Source organism: Hemitrygon akajei, chromosome 31 (assembly GCF_048418815.1).
Source record: "Hemitrygon akajei chromosome 31, sHemAka1.3, whole genome shotgun sequence".
Lineage (NCBI taxonomy): Eukaryota > Metazoa > Chordata > Chondrichthyes > Myliobatiformes > Dasyatidae > Hemitrygon > Hemitrygon akajei.
Window position 1 is genome coordinate 16,554,710 of NC_133154.1, and position 13,184 is coordinate 16,567,893.

The 13,184-nt window shown below is 42.1% G+C and overlaps 1 protein-coding gene across 4 annotated transcripts in view; it reads left to right on the plus strand.

The window, feature by feature from the left end:
• The window catches only part of ift56 (intraflagellar transport 56), a 58,579-nt gene that overhangs the window by 34,156 nt on the left and 11,239 nt on the right, over positions 1-13,184 (plus strand). For all 4 annotated transcript variants that reach the window (XM_073033844.1, XM_073033845.1, XM_073033843.1 and 1 more), the window contains exons 13-16: positions 36-124; positions 749-832; positions 2,108-2,177; positions 10,121-10,227. In XM_073033844.1, coding sequence (XP_072889945.1) covers positions 36-124; positions 749-832; positions 2,108-2,177; positions 10,121-10,227 — 350 coding nt within the window. The remainder of the gene's footprint in view (positions 1-35; positions 125-748; positions 833-2,107; positions 2,178-10,120; positions 10,228-13,184) is intronic.

Genomic DNA, 13,184 nt, shown 5'->3' on the forward strand with positions numbered 1-13,184 from the left:
CTACTCTTACCACAAAACTTCAATCTTATTTTTAGATACCATCCCTGGTCGTCAGTGTATGGCCTCCTGTTTCTTCCTGTTGAAACAATTCGAGGATGTTTTAATCTATCTAAACTCTGTCAAGGTAGGTCACCCAAGCATTCCACCTAGTTATCACAACATTGGATAGTGTGCACAAGTCCTTCTGTAAAATGATGTTGAGGTCATGTTACAAGAATAGTAATCCAGGAGCATGGGCCAATATTTGAATGAATGAATGATCTTTATTGTCATACACAGGTACAATGAAACTGTGTTTGGCTTCCCCTAATGCACAAAGTGCCCTTAGTGCAAGTATTTGAGTCCTTGTGTGTGCATGTGTGTGCTCACAGTTTCAATCATTGTTCTGTGGGAGTGGTGTGATGGAGGCCACAGCTCTGGGGTAGAAGCTGTTCCTCAGTCTATTTGTTCTGGCTTTTAGTGTCCTGAACCTTTTTCTGGACAGTACAAGCGAAGAATCAGCATTAATCTCCCATACAGTAGTAGGAGTAGTAGGGTCCATATGAGGGAGGAGGGAAGGAAATGTAGCAGATGCTGAAATTTTACTGTAGTTGCTAATGTTCAATATCATGGAAGGGAGATAAGACCTCTTCAATCACCTGATTTTCATCAGCATTCTGTCTTTAAAGCTAACACTAGAATCACTCAGTGTTCCAAAAATAGTGGATGTTGATAGAATGTGACACAGTCTTGCTCTTTTATTGAACAGAGTTACTTCTACAATGATGACCTTTTTAACTTCAACTATGCACAGGCAAAAGCAGCTGTTGGCAACTTCAAGGAAGCTGAAGAAGTAAGTTGTTGCTGTTTGTTCAAGTACTTGAGCTATAACATTGACCTTGGGCATCAGCTTGCTTAGATGAACATTGTGCAAATATTTTCAATCCATTCTGATTGCATTTATTGTAACCTTTGGTGCCAAGACCAGAAAAGGACTTACAATTTGCTCTGTTGGTGAAAGAAAACACACAAGTAAAATGTGACTTCTGGTTTCATTGTTTTGTATTCAATAGTGTCATTAGTGTAAGGCAATCCCATGGGCACACCATCCAAATTGCCCCCTCTTTCCTTCCCTGGACCCTGCAACTTAAAACATTTGTATAATCATCAATTGGACTAGTCAGATCAAACTGCAGTGAGCTGCAGGACACTGAAATTACAGACTAAAGTGCTTTAGGAGCAAAATTGTTGGAGGTACCTGACATTTGTGAAGAAAAAGACAGAGTTAGAGTTTTGATGATGTTGATAATGTTGGGTCATTGATCCAAAATGTTAACTTTGTTTCTCTGCCTACAGATGTCATTTGACCTGCTAAGTGTTCCTAGCATTTTCTATTTTTATTTCAGATTTCAAACATCTAAAAATTGTTGTATTTCCAGTTTTGCTGCCTGTTGCTTGGATTTCTGATACTTTTAGCCTGCTGTTTCAACATACAGGGGAGCTGATAAATTGACTTAGTTGATTAAATTGACATGATCTGATTCACTGGTCTTGGAGTAATTTCAGAATTTCTTTTGTTAATTTTAGTAAAACTGGGAACAAATTTATTATTTTTTTTACAAGGATAAAAATTAAATAGAGCATAACATCGGAGTTGGATCTTGTTGTCAGAGCGTTGAATGTTCATTTGATTTCATCTTTCTGGAATATAAATGACCACACTGAGCACTTCTACAAGGAGCACTGCCACAACAAGGCTCATCTTTGATCATAAATTTACTTTGATCTTTGAACATCTTATTCTTAAATAAGATCAATGGGTTATCCCCTTATTCCATTTGTTGATCACTCTGCAAAGCAAAATGTTTCCTGACATCCTTGCATCAAGCTACTCTACCTGCTGAGTTCCTTCAGCAGATAGTTTGTCGCTCCTTATTCCAGCATCTGCAGTCTCTTATGTTCCCCATCAATGTAGGTTCTTTTTATAAAATTTTAACTACCTGATCCTTTTCTCAATTATAGTGCAAGGTTTTCCTTTATATCATCATTCTTGTGCTTGAGCAGAATATTAACTAGTTTAACACTTCCTTTTACTGAACATTGCATATTTTTAAACTTGATTTCTCAGATATTTCAGCTGATTCAGAATGAGAAGCTGAAGAATGACTACATTTACCTCAGCTGGCTGGCCCGTTGCTGTAAGTGAAACATTTGTCTAGCTGAAGCCATGATTATATAGAACATAACTGCTTGAGGAACTCAGTGAGTTAGACAACATCTGTAGAGGAGAAGGAATGGGTGGCGTTTTCAGTTCGAGAACCTGCATCAGGACAAAAAGCATAGTGAGAGGATGGCCAGTATAAAGAGGAAAGGGGAGGCTAAGGCAGGGGCTGGTAGATTCCAAAAAGAATGGATTCCAGCATCTGCAGTCTCCTAGGTCTCCATTCTAGAACAGTCCTTTTTAACTTTGGTGCTTAAACATTGCTGCAATTAATAGTGTTTGCACATTCCCCATCAACTGCCAACAATACATAATGTATTTAATTGACTACAGGCTGGTCCAGCTAATAAAATACTTTCAGAATCAAGAAATATTCTAGGCAAAAGTAATGGTAAGTTCTGTGATGAGAGTGAGGCTGCCCCACCATTAAGCATTATGTATCTTCTGGTAATTGGTTTATTCTTGTGACATGTACTGAGAGTGAAAACCCTTTCTTTTAATGCCATCAACAAATATGCTCAAAAACCTCTATTGTTGTACTGTGGAGTGCATTCTGACAGGCTGCATCACTGTCTGGTATGGAGGGGCTACTGCACAGGACCGAAAGAAGCTGCAGAAGGTTGTAAGTCTAGTCAGCTCCATCTTGGGCACTAGCCTACAAAGTATCCAGGACATCTTTAGGGAGCAGTGTCTCAAAAAGATAGATAGATAGATAGATAGATACTTTATTCATCCCCATGGGGAAATTCAACTTTTTTTCCAATGTCCCATACACTTGTTGTAGCAAAACTAATTACATACAATACTTAACTCAGTAAAAAATATGATATGCATCTAAATCACTATCTCAAAAAGCATTAATAATAGCTTTTAAAAAGTTCTTAAGTCCTGGCGGTTGAATTGTAAAGCCTAATGGCATTGGGGAGTATTGACCTCTTCATCCTGTCTGAGGAGCATTGCATCGATAGTAACCTGTCGCTGAAACTGCTTCTCTGTCTCTGGATGGTGCTATGTAGAGGATGTTCAGAGTTTTCCATAATTGACCGTAGCCTACTCAGCGCCCTTCGCTCAGCTACCGATGTTAAACTCTCCAGTACTTTGCCCACGACAGAGCCCGCCTTCCTTACCAGCTTATTAAGACGTGAGGCGTCCCTCTTCTTAATGCTTCCTCCCCAACACGCCACCACAAAGAAGAGGGCGCTCTCCACAACTGACCTATAGAACATCTTCAGCATCTCACTACAGACATTGAATGACGCCAACCTTCTAAGGAAGTACAGTCGACTCTGTGCCTTCCTGCACAAGGCATCTGTGTTGGCAGTCCAGTCTAGCTTCTCGTCTAACTGTACTCCCAGATACTTGTAGGTCTTAACCTGCTCCACACATTCTCCATTAATGATCACTGGCTCCATATGAGGCCTAGATCTCCTAAAGTCCACCACCATCTCCTTGGTCTTGGTGATATTGAGACGCAGGTAGTTTGAGTTGCACCATATCACAAAGTCCTGTATCAGTTTCCTATACTCCTCCTCCTGTCCATTCCTGACACACCCCACTATGGCCGTGTCATCAGCGAACTTCTGCACATGGCAGGACTCCGAGTTATATTGGAAGTCTGATGTGTACAGGGTGAACAGGACCGGAGAGAGTACGGTTCCCTGCGGCGCCCCTGTGCTGCTGACCACCGTGTCAGACCTACAGTCTCCCAACCGCACATACTGAGGTCTATCTGTCAAGTAGTCCACTATCCAATCCACCATGTGAGAGTCTACTCCCATCTCCGTTAGTTTGTGCCTTAAGATCTTGGGCTGGATGGTGTTAAAGGCACTAGAGAAGTCAAGGAATGTAATCCTCACAGCACAACTGACCCCCTCTAGGTGAGAGAGTGATTTGTGCAGCAAATACGTGATAGCATCCTCCACTCCCACCTTCTCCTTATACGCAAACTGAAGAGGATCCTGGGCGTGCCTGGTTTGTGGCCTCAGATTCTGTATTATCAGCCGCTCCATGGTCTTCATCACGTGCGACGTCAAGGCAACAGGTCTGAAGTCATTCAACTCCTTTGGTTGTGGTTTCTTCGGTACCGGGACAATACAGGATGTTTTCCACTGTCTGGGTACTCTTCTCTGCTCCAGGCTCATGTTGAAGATGCGCTGTAGTGGTTCTCCCAGCTCAGTCGCACAGGCCCTCAGTAATCGTGGGGAAACTCCATCCGGTCCAGCCGCCTTGCTGGTACAGATCTTCCTCAGTTGACCTTCCACCTGTGCAGCCGTAATCCTGGGCGTGGGCAAGGTCTCCTGTGAGTGGCTATTTCTGCGGTGAGGATGAGATTGAGCTGTCGAACCTGTTGAAGAAGTTGTTCAGCTGGTTCGCTTTCTCCACATCTCCACTTATGTTCCATTATTAAATGGCAGCATCCATTATTAAAAACCTCCAACACCCAGGGCATGCACTTTTCTGGCTGTTGCCATCAGGAAGGAGCTACAGAAGCCTGAAGGCACACACTCAGCAATTCAGGAACAGCTTCTTCCCCTCTGCCGTCCGACTCCTAAATGGACTTTGAAGCTTTGGACACTACCTCACTTTTTTTTTAACATACGGTATTTCTGTTTTTGTACATTTTTAAATAATCTATTCAATATATGTAATTAATTTACTTGTTTATTATGTTTTATTTTATTTATTATTTTTTCTCTCTCTCTGCTAGATTATGTATTGCATTGAACTGCTGCTGCTAAGTTAACAAATTTCACATCACATGCCGGTGATAATAAACCTGATTCTGATTCTGATCTACAGACCATTGAATACTTAAGTACATTAAGGTTCTGAAATGAAAGAAAAGGCAGAATATAGTGTTGCAGTTACAGAGAAAGTGCAGTGCAGATAGACAGATAATGCAAAGCACATGACAAGGTAGTTTGAGAAAAGAATGGTTCATTTTTATCATTTAAGGGGTCCATTTAAGTTTTATAACAGTGGGATAGAAGCTGCCTTTGAATCTGGTAGTACATGTTCTCAAGCTTTTGTATCTGCTGCCTAGTGGGCAGAGAGACTTTTGACACCTAAACCTAACTTTGAGGAAACCAGGAGAGATTCAATCGAATCTCAGCTGTCTAAATAATTTTAAACCTTTATTTCTGTGAAATGTAGCTGGCTAAGTTGTGATACATTAGTCGTTAAATATTGTGTGCAAACATGTTGTGCACCTTTGCAAAAACTCAACACAATCTCACCGATCCGTCAGTGGATTATAAAATCCTGAGCAGGAACCCTGTAATTTCTTCCCTTTCACCACACCACTAGACCAACTGTGGACATATCTTGTGGAACTAACTTGGCTGTGGCCTGTCTGGAACAGTGGGTGAATAAGTCAAATTACTGTGATATTTCCTTTAGAAAATGAAGATCACTGATAAGAGATTGATCCTATTCAAATGCCCTCAGCTTAAAAACCATCGTATATCAATACACGATATATATGTAGTTAAGATATACAAGTAGTGCACATGCCCTAGCTTGGAAAAATACTGGAGAGATGTTTTCCAAACTCTATCCCAAATACTTAATTACAATCTGGAACCTAACCCTTCGATTGATCTTTTTGGCACCTCCGGAGAGGGGGGACATGCACCTATGTCTGACTAAACGTCGCACACTGTCTTTTGCCTCTCTTTTGGCCAGGCGCACAGTCTTGCTCAGGTGGAGGGATGCTGCCTCGCCCACCCATGCTCAGTGGCTTAGGAGCATCATGTCTAGTCTATACCTTGAGAAGATCCATTATTCAACTCTCAACTTGGACATAAAGTTCCAAAAGATGTGGGGACCCTTTCTTGAATATTTTCAGAATTCCCAGCCAAACTAAAGGTTCATCCCTTCTTCCTTTTCTCTGCACATAACCCTGACTTTCAGCATTCTCCAGTAAAATTCTACGAACTCAGACATGTAAACATACAACAGTTTATGTGTTAGGAAAATACACCTTCTCTATACCAATGCAGCTCTGTGGGGATAAAGGTTCTGTTTGACTCTTTTTGCTAATGCAATGATGGCTTGGAGATGGGAATTGGGAGGGGTAGGTTGGGGCAGGGAGACAACCAAAGCATGATTGTACTATGGGTGCATCTCTTTCATAGATGTGAATTGTACATTTGTTACATTTGTCATGTACTGCACAAACCTCCTTTGTACTATGCTTTCTTGATTTAAAAAAAACAATAAAAATATTGCTGAGAAAACAAGTAGTGCAAAAAAGAACAAATAAAAAGATAGTGAGATAGTGTTCACAGGTTCAATATCCATTTCGGAATCGGATGGCAGAGGGGAAGAAGTTGTTCCTGAATCACTGAGTGTGTGCCTTCAAGCTTCTGTACCTTCTTCCCGACAGTAACAATGTGAAGAGGGCATGTCCTGGGCGGTGGGAGCCCTTAACAATGGACCGCACCTTCCTAAGACACCACTCCTTGAATACTATGGTGGCTAGTACCTATGATGGAGCTGACTAATTTTACAAGTTTCTGCAACTTACAATCTTATGCAGTACCCCCACACCATACAAGACAGTGATGCAGCCAGTCAGAATGCTCTCCATGGTACTTTTGTAGAAGTTTTCTAGGGTTTTAGTTGGGAGTTGAGGTTACAGTCAGGTCAGAACATGATCTTATTAAATGCTGGATTAGCCTTACCATGTGGGCCACTCTTGCTCCTATCTTTATAGATTCAAATATCAGTCCCGATTTTTCATTCCAGTGAAAAGTAATTCTACCCTTTGTCCACTCTCATCTCCATTTCCTGCCATCTCCTTGCACCTGTATATTTGTGTATGTTCGTGGTCTTCTGTTGCTGTACGCCATCCACTTCAAGGTTTGACGTCTTGTGTGTTCAGAGATAACTCTTCTGCACACTGCTGTTGTAATGTGCGATTCTTTTAGTTACTGTCCCTTTCCTGTCAGCTTGAACCAGTCTGGCCATTCTCCTCCGACCTTTCACCCTCAGAACTGCTGCTCACTGGATGTGTTTTTGTTGTTTTTCACACCATTCTCTGTAAATCCTAGGGACTGATATGTGAGAAAATCCCAGGAGATCAGCAGTTTCTGAGATGCTCAAAGCACCCTGTCCAGCAACAACAATCATTCCACAAAGTCACTTTGAACACATTTCTTCCCCATCCTTATGTTTGGTCTGAACAATAACTGAACCTGTTGACCATGTCTGCAAGCTTTTATGCAGTGAGTTGCTGCCACGTGATTGACTGTTTAGATATTTGCATTAGCGTGTAGGTGTACCTAATAAAGTGGCCACTGAGTGTATAGACTGTTTTAACAGAACTAGCATATGACAATGCAGGATAGGTCAGGGAAGACAGATCACTGGGTGCAAAGCAGTCTTACTTCACTGAAGCAGGTTTAATGAGTCAACTTTTTTGCTACAAAACTGAAACGATTATACATAGGAATGACAGTGTGCTCCAGCACAAAGACTTGAAGCCACCTTAGTCTGCTTTGTTCTGTGGTGTCCCTGTGAGAAAGCATGAAATAAATCAGAATCAGGTTTAATATCACTGGCATATATCATGAAGTTTGTTGTTTTGTGGCAGTAGTACAGTGCTATAATAATAACTACTATAAATTACAATAGTAGGCCTCTGTTAGTCTTGATAGACCAGAGATTTGCACCTTGGAAAGTTTCCAGGGCGCATGTCCAAGGGAAGGGCATTAGGACTCATACAGCTTGGCACCGATGTCGTCGCAGAGCAATGTGTGGTTAAGTGCCTTGCTCAAGGATACACACACAAGCCTCAGCCAAGGCTCGAACTAGCGACCTTCAGATAACTAGACGAATGCCTTAACCACTTGGCCACACGCCAACACATTACAATAAGCAGTATATATAAAAAAATTAATTAAATCAGTCGTGCAAAAGGAAGGGGGAAATAATGAGGTAGTGTTCATGGATTTATTGTCCATTCAGAAATCTGATGGTGGAGGGGAAGAAGCTGTTCCTGAAATGTTGAGTGTGTGTTTTCAGGCTCCTGTACCTCCACCTTGATGGTGATGGGGATTCTTAATGACGGATGCCGCCTTTTTGAGGCACCGCAGTTTCAAGGTGTCCTCAGTGCTGGAGAGGCTAGTGCCCATGGTGGAGCTGGCTGAGATAACAACTTTCTGCAGCTTTTCCTGATCCTGTGTAGTGGCCCCTCTATACCAGATGATTATACAACCGGTTAGAATGCTCTCCATGGTACAGCTACAGAAATTTGAGTCTTTGGTGGCATACCAAATCTCCTCAAACTCTTAATGAAGTAGGGCTGCTGATGTACCTTCTCTGTAATTGCATCCAAATGTTGGGCCCAGGATAGATCCTATAGGTTGCCAATATCTTTGGAACTTGAAACTGCTCACCCTTTCCACTGCTGACTCCTAGATGAGGACTGATGTGTGTTCCTTTGACTATCCCTTCCTGAAGCCCACAATTATTTCCTTGGTCTTACTGACATTGAGTGCAAGGTGGTTGTTGCGATATCACTCGACCAACTGATCTACCTCAGAAACAGAATCAGGTTTATTATCACCAGCATGTGTTGTGAAATTTGTTAAATTCACTCCTGAAGATTTTCTTATTGCTGTCTGAAACTCTGCCAACAGAAGTTGTGTCATCAGCAAATTTATAGTTGGCATTTGAGCTGTGCTTATCCACACGGTCATGGGTGTAGACAGAGCAGAGCAGTGGGCTAAGCACTCATCCTTGAGGTGCACCAGTGTTAAAGCTCAGCAAGGAGGAGATGTTATTTCTGAAATGCACAGATTGTGGTCTCCCAGTGAGGAAGTCAGGGATCCAGTTGCAGAAGGTGGTACCGAGGCCCAGGTTCTAGAGCTTATTGATTAAAACTGGGAGTATGATTGTGCTGAACACTGACCTCTAGTCAATAAACAGCAGCCAGTAAACAGCTAATACCTACTATTGTCCAGGTGATCCAAGGCTGGGTAGAGAGCCAATGAGATTTCATCTGCTCTGGACCTATTGTGTGACAGGCAAATTGCAGCGGGTCTAGTTGCTTGCTTAGGCAGGAGTTGAATCTAGCCATGCCCAGCCTCTCAAAACACATCATCACAGTGGACGTGAGTGCTACTGGATGATGGCTGTTGAGGCAGCTCACCCTCCTCTTCTTGGGCACTGGTATGATCGTTGCACTTTTGAGCAGGTGGGGACCTCTGACTGCAGCAGTGAGAGATTGAAGATATCCTTGAACACTCCTGCCAGTTGGTTGGCATAGGCTTTGAGAGCCCTGCTGGCTACACTATCAGGGCCTGATGCCTTGCAAGGGTTCATCTTCATGAAAGGTGTTCATACTTTGGCCTCTGAGACAGAAATTACAGCGTCACTGGATTCTGCAGGGATTCGCACAAGTGTAGTTGTATTCTCCCTTTCAAAGTGAGCCCAAAAGGCATCAAGCTCATCTGGGAGTGAGGCATTGCAGCCATTCATGATGTTACGTTTGGCTTTATAGGAAGTAATAGACTGCAAACAATGCCAGAGCTAACAGGTATCCATTTCCTTCTCTAACCTCAATCTTAAAATAATCTTCTGTATGTCATATGTGGACTTCTTGTACACTTCTGGATCACCAGTCTTGAATGCCACAGATCTAGCCCTCAGCAGACTACAAATGTACTGGTTGAGTTCAGGGCATTTACAAAAAAAAACTAACTCTTTGCTTACTCAGCTTTTTGCCATAAAATATAAATTCTCCTAGAGCACTATAGTTTATAGAAGAAGGTCTTTGTAACACAAGAATTATCTCATTTGTGAGATATTACTGCATATCCCATGTCTTTCCCCTATTTTCTGGTGCCTAGTCTTTGCATAAAAGTGGGGTGCTGACTCAATTTCAAAAGTTCTTATTCTTTCCATCTTTCCCAGATATCATGAACAAGAAACCACGTATGGCATGGGAGCTCTATCTGAAGATGGAGACGTCTGGAGAGTCTTTCAGCCTCCTACAACTCTTGGCTAATGACTGCTACAAGGTAAATGAAGCAAGCATTTGAGGAGAGGTTGTTGCTAAAGATATTGTACTAACTGTAGCAAACAGTGTAAATATACTTTTACAAAGCTTCCAGTAGTTTTTCAAATTGCTGTAGCATTTGCTTAAAATGATTGTATAGAATGATTGATGATTGTATAGTTTCGCTCAGTCCAAGTTAACGTGTTGACCGTGGTTCATTAGGCAGAACTAGTGGATTCAGATCCCACTCCAGAGATTTGAGCCATTATCCAGGCTGCCATTTTAGCACAGTACTGAAATGCTGCACTATCAAGCATTACTGCATTTTGTTTCTTTCTCCTTGGGTGGGAATAACAAAACACATAGTACTACTTAAAGAGCAGAAAAGTACTCTTCATCTCTCCCGTTGAATATTTGTACCTTGGCCAACATCATTGATCACTAAAAGCACATAGGCTGATTGGCAAAATACTGCTGATCATGTATGCAATTACTCAGCACCTTCATATTGGAGGAGAGATGTTGTTAAAAATGCCAGGTGAATGATTTCCGTCCACCTATTTGCTGCTGGGTTCCCCATTTAAACTTGCAGTGGAATGACATGTTTGCACATGCACTGTTGATGTCACAGAATGTGTTGCAGAAAATTAAGTAACCTCAAATTTAAGAACGCTGGTAAATGCTGATGACTGCTGTCTCACTACATTGAATGTTAGCTACTTATGACTTATAAAATCTCATTCTTAAAGATATCAATTATAGTTAGATGTGCTTTAAGTATCTCATTACTTTCCTTTTCTTAATCCTTTGTTTTGATTCCTTTTTTGTAATTGTATTGAATTCACCCATTGTTCAAACTTGGCACTGTAATTCACAAAATTCCTCCAAGAAGGTAAAACTATTCCTTGTTTACTTGTAACCTATGAACCCTGTAGGGCTATTAATCTGCACCAACTACTTAATGAGGCAAATAACAGACTGATTAAGGATAAGCACGAAGAACAGCAGACATTGTTCGTTGCTGTGTGGCCCCATTTGTTGTTATACTATCTAGTGATTTATCTTATTGCTGTTAATGGGAGTGTACACAATTTGTTAGTCATTTTTCTTGCCGTCTCGGATTACTACAGTACTGTGCAAAAGTCTTGGGCACATGTATATAGCCAGGGCACCTAAGACTTTTGCACAGTACTCTATTTCAACGTGGAGTGGAGAGCAAGTTTGTAAATCTGGCAGGAGCAAACGATGTTGGGAATGCCAGGGTGGAGTGCCACGGGAGGGGTGTGAGACAGGTGGCAGAGAAGGAGTGTCGGGGTGGGGAGTGGCGCCAGTCCAGATACACCCAGCCCTGAGACACCAGGCAAGGTTATTTGATTTCAAACAATTGCACACTACTGAATAATTAGCTGTAGAATGCTTTGGCATGCCTGAAGATTGTGAAAGCTGTTACTTAAGTACATCTTTTCTTGTTATTTGCTGAAGCGTGTATAGATCCTGATGAGAGGTCAATACTGGTGAATGAAACAATTTTCATTGCAGACATGTACTGTATATGCAAAGTCGTCACTTTTACTGTCATTTCGACCATAACTGCTGGTGCAGTGCATAGTAAAAATGAGACAATGTTTTTCAGGACCATGGTGTTACATGTCACAGTACAAAAACTAGACTGAACTACGTAAAAAAAAACCAACACAGAGAGAGCTACACTAGACTACAGACCTACACAGGACTGTGTAAAGTGCACAAAAACAGTGCAGGCATTACAGTAAATAATAAACAGGAAAATAGGGCAAGGTGTCGGTCCAGGCTCTGGGTATTGAGGAGTCTGATAGCTTGGGGGAAAAACTGTTACATAGTCTGGTCGTGAGAGCCCAAATGCTTCGGATCCTTTTCCCAGATGGCAAGAGGGAGAAGAGATTGTATGAGGGGTGCATGGGGTCCTTCATAATGCTGTTTCCTTTGCAGATGCAGCATGTAGTGTAAATGTCCGTGATGGTGGGAAGAGAGACCCCGATGATCTTCTCAGCTGACCTCACTATCCGCTGCAGGGTCTTGCGATCTGAGATGGTGCAATTCCCGAACCAGGCAGTGACGCAGCTGCTCAGGATGCTCTCAATACAACCCCTGTAGAATGTGATGAGGATGGGGGGTGGGAGATGGACCTTCCTCAGCCTTCGCAGAAAGTAGAGACGCTGCTGGGCTTTCTTTGCTATGGAGCTGGTGTTGAGGGACCAGGTGAGATTCTCCGCCAGGTGAACACCAAGAAATTTAGTGCTCTTAACAATCTCTATCGAGGTGCAGAGGAGGCTGCAATACCGCAATGAAGCAGCCTCATTAAGAAGCATCGTGTGATGTCAATGGTAGGGGAAAATACTAGAAACTGTAATGATGGATGTTGATACAGAATACCTTGAAAAGAATAGTAGGATTGAGAATAGTCAATGTAATTTTATGAAGGGATGACCAATTTGTTGAAGGCCCTCTGAGGATTTGACTAGTAGAATAGATAAAGGGCAACCCTAACCAGTGGATCCTCAAAACTGCTAATGAAATATAGCCACTGGCATGCTTTCTTCACGATTGCATCAATATGTCGGGCCCAGGATAGATCCTCAAAGATGTTGACACCCAGAAACTTGAGACTGCTCACCTTTGCCACTGCTGACACCTCAAAGAGGACTGGTGTGTTTTCCCTCGACTTCACCTTCCTGAAGTCTACAGCCATTTCTTTTGTCTTGCTGACATAGAATGCAAAATTGTTGTTGTGACACCACTCAACCGACTGATCTATTTCACGCCTGTACGCCTCCTCGTCACTATCTAAGATATTGCCCACAACAGTTGTATCATTGGTAAATTTATAAATGCCTGAACTGCAGGTGGTGATAAAAATTTGCCTGATGGTACAAATATCATTTTTTATTTTGCTGATGATGCTATATTTAGGGGCTTTGTTAGCACAGAGGAGTGAGTAAA